The sequence below is a fragment of the Heterodontus francisci genome, chromosome 40, assembly GCF_036365525.1.
Source record: "Heterodontus francisci isolate sHetFra1 chromosome 40, sHetFra1.hap1, whole genome shotgun sequence".
Taxonomy (NCBI): Eukaryota; Metazoa; Chordata; class Chondrichthyes; order Heterodontiformes; family Heterodontidae; genus Heterodontus; species Heterodontus francisci.
The window spans coordinates 8,565,212-8,582,992 of NC_090410.1; the positions used below are offsets into that span (position 1 = coordinate 8,565,212).

Genomic DNA, 17,781 nt, shown 5'->3' on the forward strand with positions numbered 1-17,781 from the left:
GCCATTGAGAGGTATCAAAACTATTCAATGATGAAGTCCATCATAGCTGAGCCACACCCCATCCTTACCCAGTGGCCATGAACACTTTCTGTCAGGGATCATTGAACAGGGGTTGCAGGGTTGGCATTCTGGCTGATTTACTCTTCCCCCTTACCCCTTCCTTATTACTCAAGAATGCTGGGGCCAATAGTTAGGCTTCTCAGACAGCCTAGATTGACGTCAACCAACTCAGTGCAGACTGATGATGCAGTCGGGAATGAGATGGGACCCAGAATGGTAAGGTGCAAGTCTTCAATCAAAAAGCGCTCAGGAACTGAGGCTTAAGGTGAAACGTCCAATGAGAATGAAAACAGAAATAAAGCAGAACTGCAACTTCTAAGGATCTAAACATGCACGCAGGTGCACAATACATGCTTTTACAGAGCAGCATGCTCGTGCAGAATAAGATTAAGATAAATTTTTAACTCAAGACAAAATAATTAAAAAGTAATCATTCATATTTACAGCTCCTGTTATTATTCCATATAATAGAAGAAAACGGTTGTTTTACAGTCTGTTACAAGCTGGCAGCTCAGTACTGGGATGCAAATGAGCTTCTCAAGGAGTTTATGATGGCATCTGACTTCCTCAATTGATTTACAGCCTTGTAACACACTCCAACGCAGCTGTTACTGTGTGTGTATCAAACATGACAAGTAAAATGCTTGAAAATACTTCAGAAAATAAGTCTTCTGGTAATAACAATATATATATAAAACTCATAGCAGCATTAAGAAATAGTTTTCTTTGCAGTGGTAGTAGCAATCAGGAACATAAAACAGCATATGAAGCTCTGGTTTACTTTAAGCAATATTAGCATATTTTAGTTACACAGTGCAAATAACATGCACCATATATCCTCAGGGAATGATTACTCCAAATTCCCATGTACTCGCTCCTACTTTGGGTTCATCAATCCCCAGCTTCTTAATTACGACAATTACATTCAATTGGCAGTGTTCATCTTTAATGGCTACACTGCACATGCAAGAAACTGGCATCGTAGCATACACAAGGCTCCAAGAGAGTACTGTCAAAGGGAGAATGAGCAGAAGAAGAGAGTGAGCATCTGAGTTTTCATATAGAACGTGGAACAGAATGACTTGTGGCTTAAGAGGAAGGCAAAAAGAACAGATGAAACAGGAGGGATAAACAAAGTTAAAGTCTAGGTCAAAGAACAAGGAAGACAGTCAAACTGAAAGCAGGATGGAAGCAAAGAATGAAAGATTTGCATTTATATAGCACCGTTCACAACCTGAGGATGTCTCAAAGTGCTTTATAGCCAATGACGTACTATTGAAGTGTAGTCACTGTTGTAATGTAGGAAACGCAGCAGCCAACTTGTGCACAGCAAGCTCCCACAAACAACAATATAATAATGATCAGATAATCTGTTTTTGTGATGTTGGTTGAGAGATAAATATTGACCAGTACACTGGGGATAACACCCCCGCTCTTCTTCAAAATAGCACATCCACCTGAGAGGACAGTCTGGGCCTCAGTTTAACACTTCATCTGAAAGGTAGCATCTCCAGCAGTGCTGCACTTCCTCAGTACTACACTGCAGTGCCAGCTTTGATTTTTGCGCTCAAATCCTGGAGTAGGATTGAAACCTCAATCTCCCGACTCAGAGGCAAGGGGGCTACCAACTAAGCTGCAGCTGGAAAGGGTAAATGAATGAAACAACAAAAATTTACATTGATATGGTGAGTTTATAGTCCCTATCTCTGTAACCTCCTCCAGCCTACACCCTTTGAGATATATGCACGCTTCCATTTCTGGCCTTTACCGTATCCCGGATTTTTATCATTCGTTCTCCCTTTGACATGCCTTCAGCTGTGTAGGCCTCAATCTCTGGAATTCCCTTGCTAAACCTCTCCACTGCTGTCTCCTCCTTTAAGGCACTTCTTGAAACTTTCTTCTGACTAAGCTTTTTGGTGGTAATGATGGTGAAACTGTAAGAGTTTGCCCTCATTACTGCACTGAAACTGACAGCAACTTCGGGAGTCCACACATGCGCAGAATAATTCAGAAAACCAGAAGCTGCTGTCAGTGAGGCTATGGGTTGAATTTTTTCGGTGACAGTGAAGTCCTGCTGCTGGAGCCAAAAGCAGCAGCTGACCCTGCTTCGGCTGGTGGCAGGACCTTGGGGTGGCATATTGCTGACAGCAGTCAATTAAGAGGCTGCCACCAGGGACACCATCCTATTAAGGATGGCGCCCCCCCCCCCCTACCCTGCGCAAAAGACTTTTCAGCCCAATCAGAAGGCCGACAGCTCAGCAGCACCACCGCTAGTGGTTGCCAGTTCTGAGGGTGCAGCTTCAGGGAGAGGGTGCCTCAATGGTGGGTGAGCTGGGTTGAGGGCAGGCAGACCCTGGAAATTGGTGGAACGGGGCTGTGGTACCTTGCCAGTGCCATTGCCATGAACCCTGGAGTGCCCATAAACATACAAACATACAAATTGGGAGCAGAATTAAGCCATTCGGCCCTTTGAACCTGCTCCACCATTTGATAATATCATGGCTGAACTGATTGTGGCCTCATCTCTACTTTCCTGACTACCCCAATAGCTTTTGACTGCCTTGCCAATCAAGAATCTCTCAGCTTTAAAAATATTCAATGACCCTGCCTCCACTGCTTTCTGGGAAAGAGAATTCTACCACCCTTTGAGAGAAGAAATTTCTCCTCATCCCCAACTAAATGGGAGACCCCTAATTTTTAAACTGTGCCCCCTGATTCTAGTCTCTGTCATAAGGGGAAACATCCTCTCAGCATCCACCCTGTCAAGTCTCCTCAAGATCTTATACGTTTAAATAACAGCACTTCTTATTCTTCTAAACTCCAATGGATACAGGCCCTCCCCCACACCGGAACCAGATGGGAGGCTGCCAGGGTTTACCTGGCAGTCTCACCATGCGGCGGTGGGCCCTCCTGATGCAGGCAAAATGCCCGGGGAGGTGGGAAATGGCTCATTTCCCAATGGTGCCAGGTGTGGCCGTGCCACAACGTTTCCCACCACTGGCAATATGGCATGGCGGCGGAAGACATCAGGCTCCCTTCCCCTCCCAAATATTGCCAGCCGTCCTGCCTCCCAGGCCAACTCCAATGGGCTGGGAAAATTCATCTCTACGCTTCTCCAGAGGGTACACTGTTGAGGCACTCCAGAGACTGTAATCAATAGAAATCAATTGAATTGACAAGAACTTCCACTCTTATGCAGTTAGTCTCACTGTACAACCCCTTGAAAACGTTAAATCTTGTTGAATGAGGAGTAGCTGGGTTTTTTTTAACAGCATGTTAAATTCATAATTACTGCTGAACACCCTTGCTGGCCTCAAAAAGCTAATTTTATATCTGTTTAATGTCAATTTTTCCCACAATGATAAAAAGAACCTTGGGACTTTTTGCTAAGTTAAGGCACTATATAAATGCACGTTTTTGTGCTTGGTGTTGTCCCCTGAGTGGGGGAGGACAGAATTGATATGACATTTATCTTTTTTCCTTCAGGGTTTATTTTTTCCTGAGATGTTTCTTATGTGATGTTGCATTCTGGTTCCCACATTGACAATGTCACAATTTTCGCGATTGACTTGTTCACATTAGCTTTTACCTTTCTTGCTACCATGTCCTCGTATGTGCAATACATATACAAAACACACAAAAGACAAGGTTCTTCCCAGGAGCGTTAACAAACAACTGTGGCTACAAGAGCAGGTCAGAGGCTGGGAATTCTGCAGTGAGTAACTCACCTCCTGACTTCCCAATGCCTGTCCACCATCTACAAGGCACAAGTCAAGAATGTGATGGAATACTCTCCACTTGCCTGGATGAGTGCAGCTACAACAACACTCAAGAAGCTTGACACCATCCAGGACAAAGCAGCCCGCTTGATTGGCACCCTATCCACAAACATTCACTCCCTCCACCACCGACGCACAGTGGCAGCAGTGTGTACCATCTACAAGATGCACTGCAGCAACTCATCAAGGTTCCTACAACAGCATCTTCCACACCCGTGACCTCTACCACATAGAAGGAAAAGGGCAGAAAATGCATGGGAACACCACCACCTGCAAGTTCCTCTCCAAGTCACACACCATCCTGACTTGGAACTATATAGAGGGCGGCACAGTGGCTAGCACCGCAGCCTCACAGATCCAGCGACCCGGGTTCAATTCTGGGTACTGCCTGTGTGGAGTTTGCAAGTTCTCCCTGTGTCTGCGTGGGTTTTCTCCGGGTGCTCCGGTTTCCTCCCACAAGCCAAAAGACTTGCAGGTTGGTAGGTAAATTGGCCATTATAAAATTGCTTCTAGTATAGGTAGGTGGAAGGAATATGGGATTAGTGTAGGATTAGTATAAATGGATGGTTGATGGTCGGCATAGACTCGGTGGGCCGAAGGGCCTGTTTCAGAGCTGTATCTCTAAACTAAACTATATTGCATTTCCTTCTCTGTCGCTGGGTCAAAATCCTGGAACTCCCTTCCTAACAGCACTGTGGGTGTACCTACACCACACGGACTGCCATTCTGAAGAAGGGTCACTGACCCGAAACGTTAACTCTGCTTCTCTTTCCACAGATGCTGCCAGACCTGCTGAGTGGTTCCAGCATTTCTTGTTTTTATTTCAGATTTCCAGCATCCGCAGTATTTTGCTTTTAAACACTAAAATAATATTGTCATAAATCTCACTGGTTTGGAGTGGGGCCCACAATTTATGGTGGGAAACTAATTTGGTTCTGTGTTTCCTTCTTTAAGAGTTAGCATAGTTCTGGACTTCTGCTAGAGTGGCCACCATCTGAGGCGAAGATTTCCTCTGATGGGTGAGCATTAAAGATATGTCGAACATAGCAAGAACATTGTACGTCTTTGCTATTTTTAATAAAATTGCAAGAGAACGCTAAACGAACCTATTTGTGTTTTAGTGATAATCTTCCCACTAATCTTCACCTTGTTTTTAATACATGGCAAGCAAAACATTCTCCTCACCCTATCCCAATACTTGGAATACAAATGAAAATAAGGGCATTGTATTACCCTCATTGAAAAAATCAAACACAACAATTAACTCATTCCAATTCCCAGACTGAACAGAAAGATTAACAACCTTTCTTCGATTCTCAATATTACATACCTCCCAGATGCTAACCTGCCCATTCTCTCAAGTTTTGTAAGGAGTTCATACAGATGTTTTGTATAAAATCAGTCGTTGTATTCGTGCATGGTAATGCAAATATCACTGGGGTTACTTTGCCCACCACACGGTTTTCATTATATTATTCAGGCCTGGTTGAATTCCAGTGTTCTGTGGAGAAAGTTAGCAAAAGAAAGTTTGTTTGGATTATTATTAGTGTTCGAGCTATTGATTGATGTAATTTCTAGAATTAATGAGACATCAGAGAGGCTTATGGACTCTTCCACTAATGTGTAGAAAACACAGGGATTATACCCGAGGAACCCGACAATATGATATCAGTCTAAGTTATATAAACTTTAGCACTCCAATGATGGAAGTGGCATGGGGATTTATTCCCCAACTCCCACTGAATTTGCAATCTCTAAGAAGAAGAAGAAAGACCAGGTGATGTCAAGAAACTCTTTCACACCAATTGTGGTCAACGTGAACATCCAGGTACGTGAATGCTATGATGAGGTATTGCAAGTTCCTGCTATTGCCTAAAATAGAATGGGACAAATGGCCTTCATCAGCCATATTTATCTTATGATTTTACATCAATGAGGATCCACCTCCCCACAGGGACAAAAAACTGGAAGGAGAGTCATCCGAAACCCAATCGTACGCACTGCATCGTAAACAGTTCAGTAGAAATGGTGGAACACTTCACCTATCATCTGCGCATTGGTTATATTTGGTGCGGGGAAACAGACGAACATTTACTCTTTAAAAATAAGTCCAATCTAGCTCATTTTTAGATTTCATAAACTATCTGGCTACTTGAAAAAAGATTGGCACGTATATGAATTCCTATCATTTGTAAATGACAAGAGACTATTTTTATCTGTTACTAGCAGATGTCCTGTGGTTTTTCCCATGGTGAGTCAGTTTTATGCTGTTTTACAATAGTGTATAATAAAGGAGTGTTACAGGAAATGCATTCTGTAAATAAAATGGTGAATATATTTAGAGGGAATTTCCTCAATGATTCTTCCAATCAGTTGCCGGAAGATCAGCAGACTCCCTGCTTAAATGTTGCATCCAGTTTCTGTTGAAGCTTTGATGACCAATCGGGAGAACCACCGGGAAAATTTCCAGCAATTATATGTAAGAATTAATGTATATAGGGTATTTTATGATCGCATGATATCCCAAAGCACTTTCTATGTGCACTGTTATAATGTAGGAAAACATGGTAGCCAGTTTACATATAGCAAGGTTCCACAAACAGCATTGAAATTAATGACCAGATAATCTGTTTTGGTGTTGTTGTGCTATATATTCTATATAATTTGCCGGAGGGAATAAAGAATTGCATTTATATCGTCTCTTTCATGATCATGGGAAATCTCAAAATGCCACACAGGCAATGAAGTAGTCAATTCACTGTTGTAATGTAGCAAATGCAGCAATTTGTGCAAGCTCCCACAAATAGCAAAGTGAGGACCAGATGAAATGTTTTTGTGATGTTGATTGAGCGATATTGTCCATGATACCAAGGATAACTCCACTACTCTTCTTCAATAGTACCATGGGATCTTATACATCCATCCGAGAGCAGATGGTTTTACGTCTCATCCGAAAGACAGCACCTCCACCAGCGTAGCACTCCCTCGGTACTGCACTGGGAGTGTCAGCGTAGATTATATGAACCTACAATCTTCTGACTCAGAGCAAGAGTGGTACCCCCGAACCAAGGCTGACACCATAAATATAGACTATTATTGCACATTGGAAGTACTTTAAGATGTCCTGAGGCCATGGAAGGCCCTATAAACATTAATTAGTCCAGAGAATTGTTGGAAATTTCCCTAGTGATTCTCCTGATTGATCATCATAACTTTGATGGAAGCTGCGTATTATAATTATGTTATGGTTAGAAATTATATTCTTATAATTCCTTTCTTGCGCCTATTCCCAATTTCTCTAGTTACCTTATACCTTCTCAATCAAAACTAACATTTTCACAAACTCTGGCTATAGATCCCAACTGGGCTGCAACCCGTTGTTTAAAATTAAAAATTCCTTAATTTTAAACAGGGAATGCGTTCCCATTTTTACGTGGAACTTGTAAATTCTGGAAATCACCAAAAATACGTTCAAGAAAAAAAAGTTTTGAAGATTTTGTCATTTTTAACTACTTGAAGGATTTGGAGAAGCAACATTTGAAAGAAATTACAATGCAATATTATATTCTCATTATAATATCCGTTCAGATTTCTTGAAATAGTACATTTTGCAGCATTTAACTATCCGAAAATATCACGGCCACCCAGATACAAAAAAAAGTACAGGGAAAATCCGAATAAACACATTGAAAAATATTATGAAGAAAAAGTTTAAAGGGGGATATAACAACAGCATCAGCCTCACTGGACACCGTCCAGAGACGGTATGAGGAGATTTCATTCCAACGGCCACCGCCGCTCGCGCGCCATCACCTCTGCCCGCGCCAGGTAGCAACAGGCCCAGGCCAATCACGGCGCCGTTTCCGAGCGGGCGTTAGCCAATCAGAGATTAGCTTCGCCTTCCTTTTAGCACCGCCCCCATTTCGCGCGAGCGCCTCCCCCTCCCCCGCCCCTGCCCAACATCGCCGCCAATGACGGTTCGAATCCCAACGGTCAAAGGCGGATACAAAATTGCGCGCCTCGGCATTCTCAGCGTGGGGGGAAAGGAAGGGGAGGGGGCGGGGTAATGGTGGAACAGGAACACGTGACTTTGCTGAATTGGTGTGTGGGGGAGGGGCTGATGGAGGAGCAGGCACACACGTGACCAGTCTAAAATGGAGCCCAGAGGTTGACAGGTGAGGTAAAAATAAGGTGGTTATAGGGACAAGAGCATTTGGCATGGCGAGGGAGCAGTGAGGTAGAACCATACAAATGTACAGCTTAAAAAGAGGACATTTAGCCCATCATGCCCCTGCCTGCCCTTTGAGAGCCCCTCGAACCTTTGAGCGAGCAGCCATGCCCAGCCTTTTGACTATAACCCTGCATACTCCCTGTGTGCAAGTACTTATTTTAAAATAATTTATCGAATTAGTTCCCACCAGGTAAGAGGAGCATAGTTATATAACATTCAGTAATTATCAATGAGACCTATTTGTGTTTCATTGGTTAAGGTAATGTACCTGCTGTATAGTCTGCCTGACCCCTCCCTGGCATTGCTCACAGACGATGCGGATCATGGAAGAAATGTTTCGCCGTTATGATGGAGTTGTGGCTAATCTGCCCTTGTCTCCTTTTAAGGCTGCCGTTCCCTGTGGAGAAAATGTACTAAATAAACACCTGAGGTCAATCAGAGATTTATTGTTGAGGGAAGTTTCTGTAGGTTGGCAACTGCTGGTAAATTCCTGCCTCCGTTCCTGGGGGATGAGAGTTCGTGCTTTTTTTTAATTTCCAAAATATACTATATTCATAAAAATCTGTAAAAAATACATTACCAAACCGTTTCAAACAGCACCAAGTCAAAAAATACAAAGAGTGCAAAGGCAGTCCGTTTCCTTCTATACATGAGTTGCCTCACAACCCTTCCATTTCATTGTCGTGCCAGATGCATTTTTACATTTTCCAGCAAACGAAAATTTTCCCAATACAGTTCGAGGGGTTTCCCATGGATCCAGCCCCTCAGTTCAGCTTGGTGGGGGGACCTTACACAGTGGTCTTTCCCCATTGAGCCTTTGCTGTGGCTGCCCCAAGCTTTAGTGCGTCCCTCAGCACGTAGTCCTGCACCTTGGAATGTGCCAGTCTGCAACATTCGGTCGTGGACAACTCTTTGCGCTGGAAGACCAGCAAGTTTTGGGCAGACCAAAGGGCGTCTTTCAACGAATTGATAGTCCTCCAGCAGCAGTTGATGTTTGTCTCGGTGTGCGTCCCTGGGAACAGCCCGTATAGCATAGACTCCTGTGTTACAGAGCTGCTTGGGATGAACCTCCACAAAAACCACTGCATCTCTTTCCACACCTGCTTTGCAAAGACACGTTCCAGAAGGAGGTGGGCAACCGTCTCTTCCCCACCACAGCCACCACGGGGGCATTGTGCGGAGTGGGTGAGACTTCGGGCGTGCAGGAAGGATCTGACGGGGAGGGCTCTTCTCACCACCAGCCAAACTACATCTTGGTGCTTGTTTGAAAGTTCTGGTGATGAGGCATTCCGCCAAATGACTTTGGCGGTCTGCTCGGGGAACCATTCGACAGGTTCCACCGTCTCCTTTTCCCGTAGGGCCTTGAGGACATTCCGTGCAGACCACTGCCTGATGGATCGGTGGTCAAAGGTGTTTTCCCGCAGAAACTGTTCCATGAAGGATAGGTGGTACGGCACGGTCCAACTGGCTGGAGCGTTCCGCGGCAATGTGACCAGGCCCATCCTTCGCAACACCGGGGACAGCTAGAACTTCAGCACGTAGTGACACTTGGAGTTTGCGTATTGGAGGTCTACACACAACTTGATGCAGCTGCACACGAAGGTGGTCATCAGGATGAGGGTCACGTTGGGTACATTTTTCCTGCCCGTATCCAGAGGTTTGAACATCGTGTCCCTCCGGATCCGGTCCATTTTAGATCCCCAGATGAAGCGGAAAATGGCTCGGGTGGCCGCCACAGCGCAGGTGTGAGGTATGGGCCAGACCTGCGCTACGTACAGCAACAACGTGAGCGCCTCACACCTGATGACCAGGTTCATACACACAATGGAGAGAGATCGCTGCCAACACAAGCTCAACATGTGTTGTATCTTGGCTACTCGCTCCTCCCAGGTTTTGGTGCACGCCCCAGCCCTTCCGAACCATATCCCCAGCACCTTCAGGTAGTCTGACCTGACGGTGAAGGGGACAAAGGATCGGTCAGCCCAGTTCCCAAAGAACATGGCCTCGCTCTTGCCGTGGTTAACTTTGGCTCCCGAGGCCAGTTCGAACTGGTCGCAGATGCTCATCAGTCTGCGCACGGACAGCAGATCCGAGCAGAAGACGGCGACATCATCCATGTACAGGGAGGTTTTAACCCGTGTTTTTTTTTCCAAAATATACTTTTTTTTAATTTCCAAAATATACTTTATTCATAAAAATCTGTAAAAATTACATTGCCAAACAGTTTCCAAACAGCACCAAAAAATACATACATTGCAAGGGAGATCAGTTTCCTTCAATACTGTCATGAGTTTCTTCCCAACCCTTCCGTTTCACAATTGTCATGTCAATTACAGTTTTACATTTACAGCAATTCAGAATATTAACGATACATACTTTATTCATAAAAATCTAAGGTCATAGGCCTTCTTTCACTTTGACAGTGTGACACAAATGCTAAACAGGTGAAATTTACACAGCTTTAAAGAGAAGGCGACTTGGTTGCAATTTGTTTTTTATGTGGTTCATTGGCTGGAAGAATCTAGAACTTCCTGTGACAACTTTGTGATTCTAGAATTTATGTAGAGAAACAATCCATTCAGCCAAAAACAGCTGGATGCCAAGAGGAGGAAGTTACGCTGCAGTTGTGCAGAGCCTTAGTTAGACCTCATTTGGAGTAACTTTGTTCATTTATGGGCAGTTCACCTCAGGAAGGTGATGTTCATCAGCCTCAAGAAAACGAACATCATGGAGCAGGATGTCAGAAATGCTCCATCCATCAATATTGGCGACCACGCTCTGGAAGTGGTTCAAGAGTTCACCTACCTAGGCTCAACTATCACCAGTAACCTGTCTCTAGATGCAGAAATCAACAAGCGCATGGGTAAGGCTTCCACTGCTATGTCCAGACTGGCCAAGAGAGTGTGGGAAAATGGCGCACTGACACGGAACACAAAAGTCCGAGTGTATCAGGCCTGTGTCCTCAGTACCTTGCTCTACGGCAGCGAGGCCTGGACAACGTATGCCAGCCAAGAGCGACGTCTCAATTCATTCCATCTTTGCTGCCTTCGGAGAATACTTGGCATCAGGTGGCAGGACTATATCTCCAACACAGAAGTCCTTGAAGCGGCCAACACCCCCAGCTTATACACACTACTGAGTCAGCGGCGCTTGAGATGGCTTGGCCATGTGAGCCGCATGGAAGATGGCAGGATCCCCAAGGATACATTGTACAGCGAGCTCGTCACTTGTACCAGACCCACCGGCCGTCCATGTCTCCGTTATAAAGACGTCTGCAAACGCGACATGAAATCGTGTGACATTGATCACAAGTCGTGGGAGTCAGTTGCCAGCATTCGCCAGAGCTGGCGGGCAGCCATAAAGACAGGGCTAAATTGTGGCGAGTCGAAGAGACTTAGTAGTTGGCAGGATAAAAGACAGAGGCGCAAGGGGAGAGCCAACTGTGCAACAGCCCCGACAAACAAATTTCTCTGCAGCACCTGTGGAAGAGCCTGTCACTCTAGAATTGGCCTTTATAGCCACTCCAGGCGCTGCTTCACAAACCACTGACCACCTCCAGGCGCGTATCCATTGTCTCTCGAGATAAGGAGGCCCAAAAGAAAGAAACCTCAGGAAGGATATATTGGCCTTGGCGGGAGTGTAGCACAGATTCATCTGAATGACATGGGCTAAAAGGCTTAAATTATGAGGAAAGGTTGCATAGACCTGGTTTGTATTCCCTTAAGTATAGAAGATTAAGGGGTGATCTAATCGAGGTGTTTAATATGATTAGAGGATTTGATAGGGTTGATGGAGAGAAACTGTTTCCTTTGGCAGGGGAATCCAGAACCAAGGGACAAAATTTCAGATTAGGCCTGGGCCATTTATGAGTGATATCAGGAAGCACTATTACATATAGAGAACAGGAAACCTGAACTATCTTTCCCCTTCGGGCATGATCTGAACCCTGAGATTTTTTTACTTGTCTGATATATTTAAGGAACATTTTTCTAAGTTTTCTTCTCCTGTGTGAATACTCAATGTAGGATTTAAACAAAAAGTCATTTATTGATGGTCGTAACATTTTCAAAATGTTTACATCTTGCTTTTTGCAGTCACTATTAACGTGGCAAAATTATTTCGGGAATGTGAAAGTTTTCAAATGTTTTAAGTTGATGTAGCACCTTATCACGTCCTCAGAATATCCTGAAGCCTTTCACATCCAATGAACTTTTTTTTCAAATGCTGAAACTGTTGCTTTGCAGGCAAAAGTAGTGAATTTGCACACAGCAAGATCCCAGAGACAGCAAGTGAGATAAATGGCCTGTTATTCTGTACTTGATGGCAAATGTTGGGTAGCACACCAGGCGAACTCTCTAATTCTGTATAACTAGTGCCCTAACAGACAGACAGGACTTTAGATTTAACATCACTTAAAAAAGATGGCATCAGGTGTGCAGGACTATATCTCCAACACAGAAGTCCTTGAAGCGGCCAACACCCCCAGCTTATACACACTACTGAGTCAGCGGCGCTTGAGATGGCTTGGCCATGTGAGCCGCATGGAAGATGGCAGGATCCCCAAAGACACATTGTACAGCGAGCTCGCCACTGGTATCAGACCCACCGGCCGTCCATGTCTCCGCTATAAAGACGTCTGCAAACGCGACATGAAATCGTGTGACATTGATCACAAGTCGTGGGAGTCTGTTGCCAGCATTCGCCAGAGCTGGCGGGCAGCCATAAAGACAGGGCTAAATTGTGGCGAGTCGAAGAGACTTAGTAGTTGGCAGGAAAAAAGACAGAGGCGCAAGGGGAGAGCCAACTGTGCAACAGCCCCGACAAACAAATTTCTCTGCAGCACCTGTGGAAGAGCCTGTCACTCCAAAATTGGCCTTTATAGCCACTCCAGGCGCTGCTTCACAAACCACTGACCACCTCCAGGCGCGTATCCATTGTCTCTCGAGATAAGGAGGCCCAAAAGAAAAAAGATGGGATATCCAAAATGCAGCACAGAACCCAAATCCCTGGGTTAGATTATTTGCTCAACTTCTGAAGTGGGGCTTGAATCAACAGTCTTCATATGCTATTCTCCAGTGACAGTCAAATCCATGTCCATGTCCAAGTTGAGTCATCCAATCAGGAACTGGGTGTTACACAACAGAACCTGAGCTCTTAATGTCTAAAGGGGGAGAAGAAAACTTGTAAATGTTGGAAATCTAAAATAAAACTAAAAAATGCATAGAAGCTCCATGATCGCCTGAAAGAGAAATGACGGATTAATCGTAGAATCATACAGCACAAAAGGAGGAGGCCATTCAGCCCATTGTCCCTGTGCTGGCTCTTTGAAAGAGATATCCAATTAGTCCTGGTCCCCTTGCCTTTTTTTCCCATAACCCTGCAACTTTTTCCTTTTCAGGTTGCGAGTCAGATGGCGAAGGGTTTCGCCCTGACGCTGGGTCTACGGTGCAGCTGTAGCGTTGTTGTGAAATGGTTAAGCTTTGCTGATTAAACCTGAATTTGTAGTGTAAATCAACTTGACTGGAGACTCCCTGGTTGATTTGCATGGCAACTTTGATGTAAACAAATGCAGCCACAATTCAGCGATCTTAGCTGCTGAAAACTTTGTTCACTTTTGTACGAAATGAAAAGAACATAAGAACTAGGAGCGGGAGTAAGCCATTCGGCCCCTTCTAGCCTGCTGCACCATTCAATAAGATCATAGATGATTTTCTACCTTGACTCCGCTTTCCTGCACTATCCCTTAATTCCCTGAGTATCCAAAAATCTGTCAATCTCCTGTCTTGAGTATTGTCAACAACTAAGCATCCACAGCTCTCTGGGGTAGAGAATTCTGAATTAATTGTTACTAGAGAATGATGTATAAAAGGCTACATAATGAAATGCTCAACTCCAGCTTAGTTCAGTTGATAGCGCTCTTGCCTGATTATGATGGCCACAGACAAATAGTGTTGCACCAATTTTTCGTCAAAACTCCTTTCCTGTGCAAAATTTTGCAAAGAGAGAAATTTCAGTAACTTCCTTCCCTTTTGAGATAAAACTACTTGTTGATTTCCTCTTCCCACCCCCAACCTTTCAGTTTCACGGTGACCAGCACCATATGTAGGGCACATAATCTGACTCAGAGAGGCATTGGTGACACATCCTATGAGTTTGGCCTGTTAAATGTATGGAATAGTTACAGAACAGAAGAAGGCCACTTGGCCTGTTGAGGCCATGTCGGCTCTCTGCGGGCAGAATCTTTCTAGTCCCGCGGGCATGTCGGTGGTACCATGAGGAAAGTCAGGAATAATAGCATCAGGTCAGCGGGCCAATGTGTTCCCACCTCCAGCAGAGGCTACCTGCCCGGCAGCAGTGGGCAGACAATCTATATAATTAAGTGCCCATTTGTGGCTGATTGGGGACTCCGCCGGGATCTTCCTGGTGGCACTGAGGGCCAGAAGGCAGCTTGTGGGGGGCCCACTGGAGCCCCAGCCATCAACAGGCTGCAGCTTCTGGCCATGTTGGCAACTGTGGCCACCGCTTATTTTATTAAATTGAAACCTGTTCAGAGTGTGCCTCAAGATGGAGGTGCCCTCGCAGTCCCCATCACGCAGCAGCAATGTCCGCCTCTGTTGGTGGGGCTGCTGTCTTCCAAGGCTGCAGGCCCTCTGATTGGGCCTGTAACCTCAGGCAACCGCTCGCCCTCCTTCATTGGATAGTAGACCCGGAGGCAGCCTCTTAATTGGCCACCTCTGGGAAGATTGCCCAGACGGGTGCACTGACAGCCAATGAGGGGTCAGGACCCAGAAATGGTCCTGCCCTGTATTCATTTTAAAGGGCACAAGATTCTGCCCTACAAGAACAATTTATTTAGTCCCACTTCCCCGCCTTTTCCCCACAGCCTTGCAAATAAGTTTTTCCTTTTGAGTGCTCATCCAATTCCCTTTTGAAAGTCACAATTGAATTTGCCTCCGCCACTGTTTCAGGCCTACATTCCAGATCGTAACCACTCGCCATATGCTCTACAATCACATTATCCTATTCCTAACGTTTGTGCTTAATTTGTGTTACTCGCTATCTTTATATTGAGAGCTATATCAAGCATATCCTTTTTTCAGGGCCATTCTTTCTAATGTCCCAACATGACGCACCCAGATGGGACATTTTGTACATATCTCAAAATGCTGAGCTGCTAATTTTTCACATTCCAGTCGGGTCAATATTTCCTGAGTTATATTTCGCACTGGCTATTTTATTTCTCTGTTGAGCATATATTCATTAATTATGGCAGTAATTATAACAGACAAAATCACAGATCATGTGTGGAGTCTGAAAACAACTGTCATGATGTTATGTCCACAGCTGAAATGTCAACTTGCCTGCTCTCTCCACAGTTGCTGCTTGGCCTGCTAAATGTTTCCAACATTTTCTGTTGAGTTAGTGCCCCCTGGAAATTAAATGTATGTAGTGCGATTTTCCATTGACAGCTGCAATTTTGTAAATCAAGCTGGAGGCAGTGAAAATGATAGTATCTGAGAGGATCTGAACCATAAGGAAATCACTCACCACAAAAAAAAATTCACTTGCATGTCATAAGGCTGATTCCCAGCATTTTGGCATAGTGGCTCTGTAACCAGATGTAGATGATGCACAAGATCAGCTCCTAGTTGAAAGATCTGGCCCTTTGATTTCCCCTCCCTGAAAGGCTGCAGAGGGTCACTGGCTGGTCAGAGACTGGTGAATAATGGGAAGAGACCTGAAAAATTGTGGGTTTAAAAAAAGCAGATGCAAAGAAAAGGCTTATATATGGGTATCAAGGAAAATGGAACTAAGGCAGATATATCGGGTTGAGGTACAGATCAGCCATGATCCTAACTCCAGGACTTGAGGACAAAAATATAGACTGACGCTCCAATGCAGTACTGAGGGAGTGCTGCACTGTCAGAGGTACCATCTCTCGGATGAGATGTTAAACCAAGGCCCCATCTGCCCTCTCAGGTGGACATCAAATATCCCATGACACTATTTCGAAGATGTAGGGGGTTCTCAATGTCCAGGGGGCCAATATTTATCCCTCAGTCAACATCACAAGAACAGATTATCTGGTCATTATCACCTTGCTGTTTGTGGGAGCTTGCTGTGTGCAAATTGGCTGCGATGTTTCCTACATTACAATAATGGCTACATTTCAAAAAGTAATTAATTAGCTGTAAAGTGCTTTGGGACGTCCTGAGGTCGTGAAAAGTGCTATATAACTGCAAATCTTTCTTTAATTGAGTTAGCTGGAGGTGCTGATTGATCTACTATTCCTAGAGCTGATCCAAAATGAATAAAAATAGTATATAGTGATCAAAAGTTTAGAAAAAAAGCAAATAAAATAATGTATAGAAGTTTGGAAATCATCCTCCTTTTATGCTTACAGGATCTTTAATGATAGAGAGAGAACGAATAATGTCCTCCTTAATTGAAGTGAAACATGAAATGGAGGTAAGTGGCCTCTTGCTCCTCCCTACATCCTCACTATTTTGGAACCAAGACTCATAGAAAAGCAAAATACTATAGATGCTGGCAACCTGAAATAAAAACAGAAAATTCTGGAAATATACAGCAGGTCTGGCAGCATCTTTGGAGAGAGAAACAGAGTTAACATTTCAGATCAATGACCTTTCGTCAGAACAGGAAAAAGTTAGAGATGCAATAGGTTTTAAGCAAGTACAGAGACAGGGAAAGTGGGGAGATAAGGGAAGAACAAAAGAGAAGGTCTGTGATAGGATGGAAGGCAGGAGAGATTAAATGACAAAAAGGGTAATGGTGCAAGGCAAAAAGAGATGATAATGGGACAAATAAAGAAACAAAAGATGGGTCTGGAGGAGGTTTAAATGGGAAAAAGCAGAATCATCACCAACAGCCACTGTCCAAAAACAAACAAAAAAGGGCAGAGGTTATAATCTGAAATTGTTGAGTCCAGGAGGCTGTAAAGTACCTAATTGAAAGATGAGGTGCTGATTCTTGAGCTTGCATTGAGCTTCATTGGAACAGCGTAGGAGGCTGAGGACAGAGACATCAGAGTGGAAATGGGATGGAGAATTAAAATGACAGGCGACGGGAAGCTCGGGATCATTCCTGTGGATCATTCCCACAAAGCAGTCACCCAATCTGCGTTTGATCGCCCCAGTGTAGGGGAACCACATCATGAGCAGCGATTGCAGTATACTAAAATGAAAGAAGTACAAATAAATCTCTCTTTCACCTGGAAGTTGTGCCATAGCACTGTCCCCTACACTAAGGCTGGATTGTTTGCCAACAAAATTGGTGCAAGATGTCCTCCTAATGATGGAGGGGAGGGGAGGGATCTCATAACTCAGTGTGTCAGGTGGCCAGTTATAGTGCCACCTTGACATGATGTATACCCAAAACTGCTTTGCATCGATGTGAAAACGGCAGTGAAAATGTGTCCTCGAGCATTGTTCGACCCAGGGTTGCAAATCCGTGGAACTCCTTCCCTCCCTAGTTTCCTTTGCCCCTTACAATCTGCGTGATTTTAAAAACTCAGGTCTGGCATTATCGAACTCCTTGTTTCTTGATTTTACTTGCTGTAAAATGAGATTTTCTTTCCTCTTGTAGCTCACGAGTCAAAGTCTACTTGTTAAAATTTCTTTGTATGTTATTTTAACATTGTCATTAACCTGGTGGACTATTGGGGTACCAGAGGAAATTAACCCTCTTCTA

General features: G+C 44.4%; 1 protein-coding gene across 5 annotated transcripts in view; it reads left to right on the forward strand.

Moving 5' to 3' along the window:
• The first annotated feature begins 7,947 nt into the window (after positions 1-7,947).
• The window catches only part of LOC137353208 (meiosis initiator protein-like), a 68,342-nt gene continuing 58,508 nt past the window's right edge, over positions 7,948-17,781 (forward strand). For all 5 annotated transcript variants that reach the window (XM_068019269.1, XM_068019273.1, XM_068019270.1 and 2 more), the window contains exons 1-2: positions 7,948-8,014; positions 16,475-16,539. In XM_068019269.1, the coding sequence (XP_067875370.1) occupies positions 16,483-16,539 (57 nt within the window). In that variant the 5' untranslated portion in view covers positions 7,948-8,014; positions 16,475-16,482. The remainder of the gene's footprint in view (positions 8,015-16,474; positions 16,540-17,781) is intronic.